Raw genomic sequence first — 13,821 nt, 5'->3', positions numbered from 1 at the left:
TTCCGTATTCTTCAAAAAGCTTACGCTGCATGTCCTAGGCCTTCCTTATTCAAGTTACGGAACGAATGCTGCGCCAGTTCCATTTTTTTCGTAGTAGAATAGGGAAGGCGTAGGACATACAGCGTAAGCTTTTTGAAGAATACGGAAAGCGGAAGCACGTGCAAGGCCATCATTTGTGTTTATAAAGCATATACAGTTGTATTTTTTTTTTAGAAAATGACAGATCGTTTAGCTAGATAAGACCTTTATTCCTCGTCTGGTATTGTTTAAAGCCCTTTGGAGCTGCACTGAAACTGTAATTTTGACCTTCAGCCATTTGGAGAGACCATTGAAGTCCACTATAAAGAAAATAATCCTGAAATGTTTTCATCAAAAACCTTAATTTCTTTTCGACCAAAGAAAGAAAGACACGAACATCTTGAATGACATGGGGGTGAGTAAATTATCAGGAAAATTTTATTTAAAAGTGGACTAATCTTTTAAACTACGCCAGATCGCGTACACACCTCACGCACCTGATGCCGTACGTGCGCTCAAGGCAGTTACATAGTGGTGTATTAGAGGTAAAAAAAATGACATAAATACTGTTTGGTTTCTCACACGAACCGATCGCTTCGTGTCTTAGGACATCAATGAGTTGTCACAAGCCGCAGGGTTTAATTTGAATTTGTCTGTGCATGTTTTTTTGACTCTTATAGATGGTGTTCCCATTGACATGCATTATACGACTGACAGACTGCAACGGTTGGAGTTAAAAATCATCATTTGTGTTCTACTGAAGAAACAAAGTCATCTACATCTTGGATGCCCTGGAGGTAAGCAGATAAACATCGAATTTTCATTTTTGGGTGAACTATCCCTTTAAACAGGCTTTTTTCTGTTTTGGTTATGTCTATGTATTTTACCAGTATTATTGCCATATTAAGGTAAAAATGTTTGCCATATTAAGGTAAAAAAATAGAGTGAAATAGTCATGAGCAGTGTCCAAGCCTGCTGCTTCTTTTTTTTTTTTTTTTTTTCTCTCTCCCTTCTGCACACGACCACCTTCCTATGTGTTTCTCCCTGTAAAGAACGGCTTGCTGCGATGTGCAGAGTTTGTAAGTGAACTTGTTTGCCGTTAGCTTAGCAACTGTGCTGTGCTAACGGATAGTGTTTGTTAGCATTATCATTATGCTAACAAAGCTCTGTTGATTCTGTCTGCTCAAACACGCTTGGCTTGAGTTTCACCCTCTAACTCTCTGTTCGGTGTGTGCAGTCTGCCGTAGCACTGCTGATGAGAGGTTATAATAAAAGCCTACATGAAGACTATTTGTGAAACTTCAGCATGTTCTTGGCTATTTAGGTTCAGTATTTAGTCTAATTATCTGCACTGTTCATTATCATAGTAAAAAAATTCTTGTACATCACTGATGCTGCAGATAATGGACAAACACAAAAGCCATCTTTATGTTAAAAATGAAAAAAAAAGCATCTAAATAAAAATACTTAAAGTTACATCTAAAGGAAATCTGTATACTCAGGACATTCATTGCTTATATTTTTAAATAATTTCTGAAGTATTATTTTAAATGCATGCTCTACACTTGGAAAAGACATGCAATTTAACCTCCCCTCAGCATGAGGTCACAATGTAAAACTGCCAAACAAAGTGTTTAAAAATTCAGCAAATTTAAAAATATACATTTAAATTGAAGGGCATAGATATGTAAGATATCAGACAACACAAAAGTCAATTTTGAATTATATTTTCCATTAAAAAAAAAAATCTGTTGTCCTCACTTTGTGTCAACAGTCAGGATTTTTATAATCCTGAATAAATCAGGTAATGTCATAATTTTTATATATATATATATATATATATATATATATATATAGTGGGGAAAATAATTATTAGATCCCCTGCTGATTTTGATAGTTTGCCCTCTTATAAAGAAATGAGGGGTCTATAATTAATAATGAGGGGAGACAGAAAATCCAGAAAAAACACATTATATAAAGGTTATAAATTGATTTGCATTTCAGTGAGTGAAATAAGTATTTGATCCCAAAGCAAAACATGACTTAGTACTTGGGGGAGAAACCCTTGTTGGCAAGCACAGAGGTAAGGCGTTTCTTGTAGTTGGTCACCAGGTTTTCACACATCTCAGGAGGGATTTTGGTCAACTCCTCTTTACAGATCCTCTCTAAATCCTTAAGGTTTCTTGGTTGCCGCTTGGCAACTCAAAGTTTCAGCTCCCTCCACAGATTTTCTATAGGATTAAGGTCTGAAGACTGACTAGGCCACTCCATGACCTTAATGTGCTTCTTCTTGAGCCACTCCTTTGTTGCCTTGGCGGAATGTTTTGGGTCATTGTCATGCTGGAAGACCCATCCACGACCCATCTTCAGTGTTCTGGCTGAAGGAAGGAGGTTCTCGTCCAAGATTTTACGGTACATACCCCGTTCATCGGCCCCTCAATGCGGTGAAGTCGTCCTGTACCCTTAGCAGAGAAACAGCCCCAAAGCATAATGTTTCCACCTCCATGCTTGACTGTAGGGATGGTGTTCTTGGGGTCATAGTCAGCATTTCTCTCCCTCCAAACACGGCGAGTTGAATTGATGCCAAGGAGCTCAATTTTGGTCTCATCTGACCACAGCACTTTCTCCCAAGCCTTCTCTGAATCATTTAGATGTTTATTGGCAAACTTCAGACGGGCCTGTACATGTGCCTTTTTGAGCAGGGGGACCTTGTGGGCACTGCAGGATTTCAATCCATTGCGGCGTAGTGTATTACCAATGGTTTTCTTGGTGACTGTGGTCCCAACTGCCTTGAGATCATTTATAAGCTCCTCCTGTGTAGTTCTGGGCTTATCCCTCACCTTTCTCATCATCATCCTTACCCCATGAGGCGAGATCTTGCATGGAGCTCCAGACCGAGGGCGATTGATGGTTATTTTGTATTTCTTCCATTTCCGAATAATCGCACCAACAGTTGTCTACTTCTCACCAAGCTTCTTGCTGATGGTCTTGTAGCCCATTCCAGCCTTGTGCAGGACTACAGTCTTGTCCCTGATATCTTTTGACAGCTCTTTGGTCTTGCCCATGGTGGTGGAGAGGTTTGAATGGAAGATACAGATTCTTTGGACAGGTGTCTTATATACATAACGAGCTGACATTAGGAGTACTTTCTTAAAGTGACGGGACTAATCTGTGTTCGACTTTTGGCACATAAACAATCTGTAGGATGCAGAATTCTTGCTGGTTGGTAGGGGATCAAATACTTATTTCACTTGATCAAATGCTAATCAATTTATAACCTTTATATAATGTGTTTTTTCTGGATTTTTTGTTGATATTCTGTGTCTCCATTAAAATAAACCTACCATAAAAATTCTAGACTCCTCGTTTCTTTGTAAGTGGGCAAACTTACAAAATCAGCAGGGGATCAAATAATTATTTTCCTCACTGTATACACACACACACACACACACACACACACACACACACACGCGTATATGTAGATGTGATCATGCAGGACAATGCGAGACAAGTGTGTGAGAGATAAATGTACTGCTATTATACTACTACTCTATGGGACCTACAGTATTCACTCTACTAAATATAATAGAATAACATGCGTCTCTCTTTTACTTTTGTTTTTAACAGCAACTATAATCAAAGAAAACAAATTGCTTAACTACAGATTATAATTTGTATTATAATCTACAAAACAATACACATGCATGCAAACTTAACAGAAATTATTCTAATAAAAGAGTTTTCCAACAGCATTTTTGTTGGATCTGCCAGGTTTAATCATGATGTTATCCAGTACATGTCAAGAAGAAGTCCTGGCTGGTGTAGCTGTATTTAACGAGTTTTGATGAAGTGCGTGCTGGTTCCTTTGACCATCCACGCAGTCGTTATCAGCGGCAAAAAAACAAACAAAAAAACCTTTTATACGAATGCGTTGGTAGGCTATTTTCCTTCTCTAGCTAGAACATTAATGGCTGTACAAATGGATTTTTAAAAGGCAATCGCATTTTTAGTATAATAAAAAAAAAATAGCCTACAGACATAAGTGAAATGTAGGACACTGCTTACGTGGGACAAAGCTCCCTATTTCGGAACTGTCTCGCAAAAATCCATTTGTGCACCCTCTCTGACAAGATAAAATAAAAATTAAAAATTAAATATAGAGGTCTTGATTAAAGCATCCATTGCTCCTGAGCGGCAAACTACATTTGAGTATCATAAGGTAAGATGCAGTTTTTTTTGTGCTGCCGCCGTGTAGTGAAATGTGTTTTAAAAACAGTGTTTTTAACCTTTTATTTAACCATGTTCTGAGTGTTCTCATAAAACTCTCTCATTCATTTGTATGTCATTTATAAGAGTTGTTTGGGCTGTTTAATATTACGATTTTGCTTAAATCCCCCCCCGAAACATCAGGCCCCACCACACAGCACCCTACTGATAAAATATGTTCCCGCAGCTATGCACAGCAATAGCAAACCCTGATGTAATGACCTACTTCATAGAGAGCAAACATTTTAGATGCCGGTTTAGTCACTGCCACTTCTTAGGTCATGCAGGTTATGTACAAAAAATGTACATAATTGATGTAGTTTAAAGACAGGCTACAGATCCTTTGGATTCACATTTATAAAATTTCTGTTGCTGCTACAGGGTGGCACATAATAATGCTTACCATTACAGTGAATCTAACATATGCTGCTTGTAGTGAACTGCTAGAGACCCAGAATGAGAAATACTGTACTGCTAAAAAGTAAAAAGCAAATCATTGGAAAGATTGTTGAATTAATTTAAATATTAGTTAAAAATTAGTTATTTTAATTTGTCTTCTCAATCATTTATTTAAAAACATATTTGCTAGTACTTACTTTTGTAACCTCAGTTGGAACCATCAGTATTTATCAACTTTGTCAGTATTTAACACATCAGATGAAGGTTAATTTGATAATTCTGAAAGAAATATTTTATTTTAATTTATTGCATAAAAAATATTAAAACATCAACTGAACTAATAAGATAATTAGGAATTTAGGAACTGGGTTGTTCATAATAGTGTGAAAACAGAACAAAAAATGTAGAGAATGTATTTTATCACATACCTCTTTTTCTGAACACCATTATTACATAATTGAAAATTTTACACTGTTGTTGGATGGATCAAATTAAAATGGCATGCTTTTTTACTGCGTCTGACGGGCACACATTAAGTTATGAAGTGAATAAATGTTAATTTTTAGAAAAACATTTTCATAACCTGTTCCCTTACATGGTCCATTATCTGAGACCTTTGTCTACAAAAATATCAGTTTCTAATATTGTAGTATTAAAAAATAAAAACTAACATCTAAAACTTGTTTCTTATCTCATATCCCTTATCTCAAGAATCAGTGACTTGAATTTCATAGATCGTCAGGCCTATTCACACAAAGTCTGACTTTTCAGCACAAGAAGATTTTAAAAACAATGCATCTCTACCGTTCTTTTCTGTGTAGATTGATTTTGTTTACATGGAACTTATACTTGGCAATGTATAATGAAACAGTGGCAGCAAACAAGCAGGGAAAAGATGTGATATGGCATGGTATTTTAATATTACTTGCCTTATATCATGTCTGCTGCATATGTATATTAAAGGGGTCCTATTATGCTTTTTCAACTTTAGTTAGTGTGTAATGTTGCTTTTTGCGCATACAAAAGATCTGCAAGGTTACAAAGCTCAAAGCTCACTCCAAAGGGGGATATTTTATTTAACAGAATCCACTTCTAGGGGGCAGTTGTAACCTAATGGTTAGAGAGTCAGACATGTAACCCAAAGGTCATGAGTTTGAGTCTCAGTACCAGCAGTAAATGTAGGTGGGGGAGTACATTTACATTTACAGCAGTAAATGTACCCACTGCTTCGGGTGTTCTCATGGTGTGTGTGTGTGTGTGTGTGTGTGTGTGTGTGTGTGTGTGTGTGCGTGCGTGTGTGCGTGCGTGTGTGCGTGTGTGTGTGTGTGTGTGTGTGTGTGTGTGTGTGTGTGTGCGCGCACTTGAATGGGTGAAATGCAGAACACAAATTCTGAGTATGGGACACCATACTTGGCTACACGTCATGTCACTTTCACTTCATTAACTTTCCAAGAACTACAACAAATGACTTGTTTGGACTACAGCACTTTTTTTCCGGGTCTTGTGAAGTCACAATATTACTCATTTAAATAATCCCCACCCACGGAATGTGCAAAAAAAAAAAAAAAAAGCTTCCAGAACCTAAGAGATTACAATGCAGGCTACACAAAAGGTTCTCCTGAAATTGAGCTGTTGTTTGTGGATCACAACTTCTATGTCTTATTATTTGTAGTTGCATTTTCTATTAAGTTCCAATTATAAGATTTATGTTGTTGCTACGATGTAAACAAAGGGCAAAGCTTTGTCTCCGCTTGCCTGCTAGCCGACATTAGTGTTGATATAGTGTTTACTGTAGCTTTTGTAAGTCTGTTCACCGCCCCTTAGGAAAATTAACCATGGTTTTTTGATCGATTACTGTTTGTATTACCATAGTTTTCCACATTGTATTTAAAATGTATAAGAAAATTACAACAACAAAAAAATACCACTCTGAAACGTCCTGTGAAATCTGTGCATGAAATCTGCTCTGCACGATCCTCTTGTTTGTTAACATTAAGTCTGAATCAGGCTTGAATTGGATTGAAATTAACGTCATCCTTAATATTTACATCTGAGTAGAGCTCGCTGTTATGGTAAGGAGCGTAACATTTCCCAAACACGCACTAAGTGGTGCTAATCACAACACACTGGGACAGCTAACCAATCACAGCACATTTCGTATTTCGAACTAAACAGCCCGTTTAAGCCAGACTGCGGAGAGAGTTGCTGTAATAATGTTAAATATGTAAAAATAAATTTTTTGAACAATCAAGTCAGATAGCATATTCTAGTAGACCCCAAAAACAAAATCAAGACTTTGTAAAAGGGCACAATAGAACCCCTTTATTAGTAGTATTATTAACTGGACCTGTTTTTACCAATATACCTTGGTATTCCTATATTACAGTACTTTTTAATCACACAATTTTTACTATTTCCATAGTTCCGTTCCAGAAGATTGACAGCGTTTCAGTTGTTGTGGTGGGTTGTTTTTGCACTGAAGCATGTGAATGACAGGAGTGCATTTTGATTCAATTTTGGCATGCAATTTCTTTTTCTTTTTTTTTTTTCCCCTTCAGAAAATTCTGAAGATTTTATAGTTGTGGCGCAATTTTGTTTTCAAACTTTTTTTGTCAACTTTTGCATCAGACTTGGTGTGAACAAGCTTTAAAGGGTTAGTTCACACAAAAATGAAAATTTTGTCATTTACTCACCCTCAATCTTTGGAACACAAGACATTTTTAATGAAAATTAAAGATTAAGTTTATGCAACTACCACTTTGATGCTTCATAAAGGGGTTGTAAAAATAATCCATAGGAATTGAGTGGTTTAGTCCAAATTTTCTAAAGAGACATGATCCCTTTATATGATGAACAGATTAAATTTTGGCTTTAATTCACATATAAACATTCATCGACACAGGGAAAACGTCTCAGTTACCGCTGTAACCCTCATGTGTCGAAATACCGACACTTGGGGTCACTCTTGGGAGCCCCAGACACCTCTGACGTATTCAGACAAGGCCAATGAAATTGACGAGTGAAATTTGCATGCGTGGCCACTCCCCTGACATCCAGGTATAAGAGGGCTCACCACATCAGCGGCAGTTCAGCATTGTAGCAGGAGGGACACAACGTCTCCGTTCCCTCCATCAGGGAACGAGGGTTACAACAGTAACCGAGACGTTCCACTTCTGTCGGTCACTTTCGACGTTGTCGAAATAGACACTACAGGTCGCTATACTAAATGCCACAACTAACTGAACTGTTACAAGTTAATGGTGGCACAAATGTTGACAAGCCTAGCATATCAAATAACAAGTGCACTTCACCTCCTCGCAACCTTCCAACGACCAATTTACCATATCAATGGGAAGAGGTAATTTTAGCTGTAGATAGCTTTTTCTATAATTTACAAAACAGTTAAGTTTTAACAGCTGAACATACCTGGTTGTTAATGTTGGTAAGTGTAAGGAAGCTTTGTCTAATGAGAAAGGAAAACTACGAAGACCACATCCTGCTTGAAGGTAGAGATAAATGTGGAAATAAATCCTATGGACTTACTGATGGGATGTACTACATAGGGAAGTCTCTTTGGTGGGCGCCACCTACTAGAGGAGAGACTGCCATACACAAAGACTGGTGACAGAGCAGAGCTTTGTCCAGGGGAAGATACAGCGTTCACACTAAAGAAGCCGAACAGAATACACATATGGGACTGCTGTTAGGGAGTCAAAACATATGGAGCACCAACTCAAATATGAGGGCTCATCTGAAAGGACGTACCACAGGTATTGGGTCTGGCAATAAGTTCTTCCTCCAAACTCATCTAACATAATCTAACTCACAGGAAACTTTAACTGGACCTAAAGAGTCCGCATTATTGACTCAGAGAGGGGAAAGGCACTGAATGCAAGCTCTACATCCTACCAGTCTTCTGAGTTCATCTGTTGGTACCCATAACTTGGGATGAAACTGGTTCCTTCTGCAGTTTATAAAATTTTATAATCTGGCAATGTGCTGTCATTGCAACCGAGTCTAACTCCACACTGAGAAAAGAAATGCTCTCCACAGGGGAGAGCTTGCTCTTCTCCCAATTTACCTGAAGCCCCAGTCCCTAGGCGCTCAAGGATCAGGTCCCTGTGACCACACAACAACTCTCGAGAATGGGCTAATATTAGTCAGTCATCAAGACAGTTGAGGATTTGAATGCCTGCTTCCTTCAAGGGGGCAAGGACTGTGTCTGTGACTTTGGTGAAGACGAGGAGATGGGTACAACCCGAAAGGGAAGACTATGTATTGATATGCCTGCCCTTCGAAGGCGAACCGTAGAAACGGTCTTGTGCTGAGGAAGGATTGAGACATGAAAGTACACGTCCTTCATGTTTATCGCCACAAACCAATCATAATACCTGACACATGTTAACCCTCTGGAGTCTGAGGGGAACATGCTAAACATTTGTTCAGAAGACTTATGAGTACTGGATCTTGTAGACTAGAATTTTTGTTACAAAATGTGAAAATCATTCTGACCACTCATTCACATAAAACAATATATTGATTTGATTTAAGACACTTTTTGTTTAGAAAGGCCATATGCGAGGAGGCATGAATGATCATGAATGATGTAATTCAGACCTTATGAGATTAAGACCCTCTCCTAATGGGCCTTTCAATGAGGGATGTGAGGGAACTACAAGAATGTGAGGACAAAAAATTTTTTTGTTTTTCCAGTTTATTTACAATATAGTTAACAATATAATGATAAAACATAAATGAGGGTCAAAGGCACATTTTTATAGTCTTACCTGGAAACAAATCGTATTCAAATATAAGTGAAAATCACATACCAGGCATTTTGAAGGTGTTTGATGTTTCTATGCGGTGAAGAAAAAAATGTCCCTGTTTCTAGTCAATGAGCTCACCTTCATCTTAGTCATGAAGAATATCAGTCCAATGTAGCTGTAGAGCTCATTGATGCTCACAATTGTCCATTTGACTTTGTGACTTTTTGCATTTGACCTAGCAGCCTGGGCATTTATGTGCACAGAACTGAGAACACTCATGTCCACTCATAACAGAAAACGTGACTTTTGTAATGACATACACACATGCATGTCACACAGTACACAGTTTTTATATTATATTTATTGTTTAGCACATTCAGAACATCTACATCTGAGCAGAAATTCGCAAACAAAAGCTTCGAGGCAGTATTTTACAGTAAACAGTTCATAAACTATCCAAAACAGGCCAATGAAATCTTGTCTAATATTCATATTACTTTTAAAACATATTATATATCATATCTATGTTCATCCTAGTTTTAACACTCTGGAGTCGGTTAAGTTGTCGGCACCTTTACTTGCTTTTTTTTTTACCAGTGCAAAAGAGACTCGAAATACTCCGGCAATTTTGGACATACAAATAAGAGTTATATAGTATTAAAAACTGTGGAATGTCTTATTTGTGTATGCTCACAGTAAAAACAAAATGTTGTGCTTTTTGCAAAATAAAGAAAACTAACATGATGCGCGACCTGCCATCTCTTTCTGAATGAAGTCCATTCTGATAGTCCTCAGAAAATTAACTGCAACTTAGAGAATACTAATCACACAAACATGAGACATACAGTGGGTACGGAAAGTATTCAGACCCCCTTAAATTTTTCACTCTTTGTTATATTGCAGCCATTTGCTAAAATCATTTAAGTTCATTTTTTTTCCTCATTAATGTACACACAGCACCCCATATTGACAGAAAAACACAGAATTGTTGACATTTTTGCAGATTTATTAAAAAAGAAAAACTGAAATATCACATGGTCCTAAGTATTCAGACCCTTTGCTCAGTATTTAGTAGAAGCACCCTTTTGATCTAATACAGCCATGAGACTTTTTGGGAAAGATGCAACAAGTTTTTCACACCTGGATTTGGGGATCCTCTGCCATTCCTCCTTGCAGATCCTCTCCAGTTCTGTCAGGTTGGATGGTAAACTTTGGTGGACAGCCATTTTTAGGTCTCTCCAGAGATGCTCAATTGGGTTTAAGTCAGGGCTCTGGCTGGGCCATTCAAGAACAGTCACGGAGTTGTTGTGAAGCCACTCCTTCGTTATTTTAGCTGTGTGCTTAGGGTCATTGTCTTGTTGGAAGGTAAACCTTCAGCCCAGTCTGAGGTCCTGAGCACTCTGGAGGTTTTCGTCCAGGATATCCCTGTACTTGGCCGCATTCATCTTTCCCTCGGTTGCAACCAGTCGTCCTGTGCCACCACCATGCTTCACTGTTGGGACTGTATTGGACAGGTGATGAGCAGTGCCTGGTTTTCTCCACACATACCGCTTATAATTAAGGCCAAAAAGTTCTATCTTGGTCTCATCTTAGACATCTAAGGTCATCTAAGGTCTTATATAGACAGGTGTGTGGCTTTCCTAATCAAGTCCAATCAGTATAATCAAACACAGCTGGACTCAAATGAAGGTGTAGAACCATCTCAAGGATGATCAGAAGAAATGGACAGCACCTGAGTTAAATATATGAGTGTCACAGCAAAGGGTCTGAATACTTAGGACCATGTGATATTTCAGTTTTTCTTTTTTAATAAATCTGCAAAAATGTCAACAATTCTGTGTTTTTCTGTCAATATGGGGTGCTGTGTGTACATTAATGAGGGAAAAAAATGAACTTAAATGATTTTAGCAAATGGCTGCAATATAACAAAGAGTGAAAAATTTAAGGGGGTCTGAATACTTTCCATACCCACTGTATGTCCAAAGAAACGTTGAAATGTCAGGTTTTAAATCATGTATGTCAACTCAAAAACAAATATTCTGTTTATGTAATCTGTTTGAAAAGAGAGAAATGTCAGTCGTTCACGAGTCATCTCACTATCCACTAATGCGGCCAATGCCCATGGATGTTGCACGATCAATTCAACAGAGTGAACGCATCAGCTCGGAAAATGCATCAAGCTTAGACATTTAGGCTTTATAATACAACAAATATAATACATAAAATGTCATAGAGGTAATATGAATGTTTAGACGATTTCTTTGGCCTGTTTTGAACAGATTATGAAGTGTTTACTGTGAAATAGTCTGGTGCCATATGAAGCTTTTGTTCACAATAAATAATGTAAATTCAGCTTTGCATCACAAAAATACATTATATTTAAATATATATTAAAATATAAAACCATTATTTTAAATTATTTTAAATATGATCCTGTTATCAGCAAGCTCACAGAGGGTTTTTTCCTTTATCTAACAGATTTGAGAATCATAGTGACCAGATATTGGCCCACATTGGACTGCATGCACATGATGATGAGTTCACTGACTGGAAAGTTTTTTGTTTTTGATTTTGTTTTTTTTTACCTGGATTTACCAGGTATACTGTAACTGTGTACTCAAAATGTGTCTTCGACTCTCATTTATAACTATATTTTAAATAAACTATAAACAAAAAAAATGATTTATTTATTTTGTCATTGCATTCTTTTTTAGTTCACTCAGTCACATTCCTGACTGAATTGCTGATTATGTGTCTCATTAGGGGCAGGGCCTTAATCACCTGGTGTGAATCACAGCATTATTCACATTATTCACAAAGCATTTTGTTCTGAGGCTAGTGTATTTTTCCAATTGTTTTCAGTGGGAGCGCCAGGTTTTTAAAATGCCAGCAGCATGATGAGGCACTGAGAGTCTATTTCCCACTGAGAGCTCTGCATTTTTTAATGGTTGCTGAGAGTTAAAGAATATTCAACTTTGGTTAAAATGCAGCGCTCATTACTGTCACTTTTTAAACAGCCATCCAATCATAGTGGAGGAGGGGCAGGACAAATACCACACTGACCAACCACTACATCCTGCTTGTACAATGGCAACAGACAACAAGCAGCATAATAATGGAACAAAATAGTTTAAAATAAGAGCCAGAGCAAATATTTTACATCCTATCATCTTTTTTATATAGAAACAATAAAGAAACAAACTATCTGAGGAATGAGATACTAGTAACACTTCCTCAGATATTCCATATCATAACAAGTGAAGCTTCTCTACTGAAAAAAAAACATTGTGCTGCCAAAGTGCTCTCAAGCGCCCACAGCTAGGTGTCTGCAGCAGAGTGCCTGGCATTTTCAGCTGGCTAAAAGCACTTTTGTGGAAACACGGCCTTAAAGGTGCAGTGTGTAAAGTGCAGTGTGTAAATTTTAGCGGCATGTAGCGGTGAGGTTGCGAACTGCAACCAACGGCGTGATTTGAGAAGCTACGGTGGCCGCCTGGCCGACAAAAGTTAAAGATGTTGCGTCTGAGACGAAAGAGAGTACGTTAGCCAGTCAAGCAATGAGGTTTCTTCATACTTCTAACAAAAAATGGTCTCCGCTTCTAAACCAGGTGACTGCTACTACTACTACTTCATGCGTATTCAACGTAGTGACGACGCAAGTTGCCTCTAAAACACAAACAATTTAGAAGAACAACAACATAGTGATAAAACGCGCTCTGTAGAGTGTTTGTCTGTTTAGGGGTGCTGTAGAAACATGCCGGCGCAAAATGACTACTTGACATGAAGGGGGGACCCGCGGTGTATGTAGATACACTGCCCGGACCAAAAAAAAAGTCTCTGTTTGGATTTTAATAGGCAAATACTTAAGAGTCTATGGATGGATCATTTTTACAGTGATTATTATTTTTCTAGCATGTTATGTTTGGCAACGGTCCTTTTAACCCTAAAAGATGGAGTGTGTAGCTCTTCATTTCTTAAACAACCATGTATTAAGATGTATCATGGCCATATTCCAGGATGACAATGTCAAGATTCATCAGGCTCAAATTGTGAAAGAATTGTTGGAGCATGAAGAATCATTTTCACACATGAATTGGCACTGACCTTAACCTCAGATGAGTGGGTCTAGTGATGTTTTGCTTGACCCCAAAAGAGTTTAGTAAATCTGTAAACGTAGCCCCTAATGCATCATTTGTATTATCTACATGAATCTCCAACAATCAGTGCTTGATCGACGTTGACCAATAGGTCTGAAAGAAAATGCAATCTCTTTTAGGAAATCAACATTGGGCCCTGGAGGTAGCCAAATCGAAAGTTAGTAGGGACTAGGGGTACAACGACTTCAGATTTGTTAAAGTTGAACTTTATGTGATAA

At 37.8% G+C, this 13,821-nt stretch overlaps 1 protein-coding gene across 5 annotated transcripts in view; it reads left to right on the top strand.

The window, feature by feature from the left end:
• Positions 1-13,821, top strand: part of si:dkey-237i9.1 (SEC14-like protein 1) — a 145,326-nt gene that overhangs the window by 117,010 nt on the left and 14,495 nt on the right. For 2 of the 5 annotated variants that reach the window (XM_051898102.1, XM_051898098.1), the window contains one exon: positions 1,071-1,097. The exons of 1 other annotated variant lie outside the window; for it this stretch is intronic. In XM_051898102.1, coding sequence (XP_051754062.1) covers positions 1,071-1,097 — 27 coding nt within the window. Of the gene's footprint in view, positions 1-698; positions 730-1,070; positions 1,098-11,927; positions 12,084-13,821 lie in introns of those variants that run through there. 2 more of the 5 variants (XM_051898100.1, XM_051898101.1) reach the window with 2 other exon arrangements.

This window comes from Ctenopharyngodon idella, chromosome 6 (genome assembly GCF_019924925.1).
Source record: "Ctenopharyngodon idella isolate HZGC_01 chromosome 6, HZGC01, whole genome shotgun sequence".
Lineage (NCBI taxonomy): Eukaryota > Metazoa > Chordata > Actinopteri > Cypriniformes > Xenocyprididae > Ctenopharyngodon > Ctenopharyngodon idella.
The sequence above is the reverse complement of the archived record's forward strand: the minus strand, read 5'-3'. Positions and strand labels throughout refer to the sequence as shown.